We start from the raw sequence: 1911 nt of genomic DNA, 5'->3' as shown, positions 1-1911 counted from the left end.
ACACACACACACACAGACACTCACACACACAGACACACACAGACTGCAGCTGTGTTAAAAACCATAAATCTGAATCAGACAGAAACAGATGGTTTGTTTTTATTAGTTTGTTTTTATTAGTTTCAGTGTTTTTCCATATTTTCATATCAAAATTCACAATAAAGAGAAACAGAGACGAGGCTGAAGTTGGCTTCCGATTGGAGGCTAAAGGGCGATTCCGCTTAATTTCCCTTCACCTTGAGCTTCTTTAATGTCCTCTGGTTTAAAAACACCTGGACTCTTCAACCCTGATCTAGAATATTCTACACTATTAGCAGAACGTTCAAAACCCAGCTTGTGGTTTATGAAACATTTATTTAAACACTGGAAAGTACATTTCAAAATACTCTAAACAAAAAAGACTGGAGGGTATGGTGGCGACTCAGCTGCGCTTTTAATCTAATTTTGATAACATTTATTCCCCCTTGTATTCATCCCAGCGCCATTCTTGCTCTTTAATGGGTGAAACGGTGAAAATACTGAAGTTTCTCAGCTATCAGCTGAAATATGGTGGAAAATGCTGAAATATCCCTTTAAGCAACTTCCTCAGAAAATAGAGATTGTCCAGATCCCAAAGTGGGTTTAAAATGTTTTCCAATAGTGTGGAGTAATCCCGTCCGGGTTTGAGTCATTAAAGAAGGGAGAGAGGGAAATTAGGCGGAATCGCCCTTTAACAATTCTCCGAGTCGGACGCCAACTTCATCTTCGGAAAACACGAACACGGCCGATGTCCGTCTCAGCTGTGGGCTCGTCATTGTCCCGTTAACTCCGTGGAAACGCGTCCGTGGGAGCCTCGCGGAGGTCTGATCACACCTGAGCTCAAAAAACCTCCCGCGCGCGCTCATCGCGCATCACCTTGCTGACGCGCGCGCGCGCACGCGGCGGGTCGTTTCTTTTATTATTTCTTTATTTTTTTATTTTTTTACCGCAGTGCATCTGCAGCATCCTGCGTGACAACAGGAGCCGCTGCGGCGTCAGAGACGCAGGAGCTGAGAGAGAGAGAGAGAGAGCGAGCCTTCCCTCCCTGCCGCGGCCGCCTATGCGATGCCAGCGCGGCGGAACCAGCGCGTCCAGGAGCCGCGGGTCAGCAGCGGATAGGTCCGTCCGGGGAGCGCGCCGCCGCCGCGTTTCGGGGCTCCGCGGGACCGAACTGGAGGCCCGTGATCCAGCCCGTCTCACCTCAGCCCGCAGCATCGGACAGGTGGGGGACAGTCAGCGGCTGAGCTGCACATTTAAAGGCGCATTTCTCGTTGTGAGGCTCTGATGACCCGCTAGACCTCCGGGCCCGAAGCGCGCGGCTCAGGAAGGACGCTGCGCGGCTGCAGCGGTCGCTTTCAGCCAGAAACCGACGGGAAGCTGCTGCAGACCGGAGCCAAAGAGCAGAAACGTTTCTCCGGTTGTCTCCGCCCTCACCGGACGGGCTCCGTCCTTCAACCCGAACCAGGTAGATCCAGGTGGAGCCGGCATCATGGCGGCCGAGGCCCCCCTGCTGCTCATCGCTCTGCTCTGCGGCCTGCTCGGTGAGTCCCGCTGCACTGTAAAAACAGAATATTCACACCGGTGAGCTTGAAATGAGACAAAAACATGAGTTTGTTTTCAGCCAGTGATTAAACCTTAAACCTGCATTATGTGACGTTTATTAAAATGTTTTACATGTTAGTTAAAACTGCCAGCTTGTTGTGAGACAGATAAACATCGATCTCCTCTCTGGGGAAATGGACCAAAAGCAACCAATCAGAGCCAGGGGGCGGGACTTGGCGCTGTCAATCAACCTATTGTAACGGCGCTAATGGCAGAGAAACAACTTACAGGAAAACCGCTGACCTGCTGTCATCGGTGGCTATGCTAACTAGCCTAGCATAGGATGAGAAA

General features: G+C 50.7%; 1 protein-coding gene across 4 annotated transcripts in view; it reads left to right on the top strand.

Annotated features, from left to right (window-relative positions):
• The first annotated feature begins 558 nt into the window (after positions 1–558).
• Positions 559–1911, top strand: part of LOC103473034 (sodium channel subunit beta-1) — a 12855-nt gene continuing 11502 nt past the window's right edge. For 2 of the 4 annotated variants that reach the window (XM_017307447.1, XM_008422955.2), the window contains exons 1-2: positions 559–840; positions 971–1559. In XM_017307447.1, coding sequence (XP_017162936.1) covers positions 1508–1559 — 52 coding nt within the window. In that variant the 5' untranslated portion in view covers positions 559–840; positions 971–1507. Of the gene's footprint in view, positions 1560–1911 lie in introns of all 4 variants that reach the window. The other 2 variants (XM_008422956.2, XM_017307446.1) reach the window with 2 other exon arrangements.

Source organism: Poecilia reticulata, linkage group LG11, assembly GCF_000633615.1.
Source record: "Poecilia reticulata strain Guanapo linkage group LG11, Guppy_female_1.0+MT, whole genome shotgun sequence".
Classification (NCBI taxonomy): domain Eukaryota; kingdom Metazoa; phylum Chordata; class Actinopteri; order Cyprinodontiformes; family Poeciliidae; genus Poecilia; species Poecilia reticulata.
The sequence above is the reverse complement of the archived record's forward strand: the minus strand, read 5'-3'. Positions and strand labels throughout refer to the sequence as shown.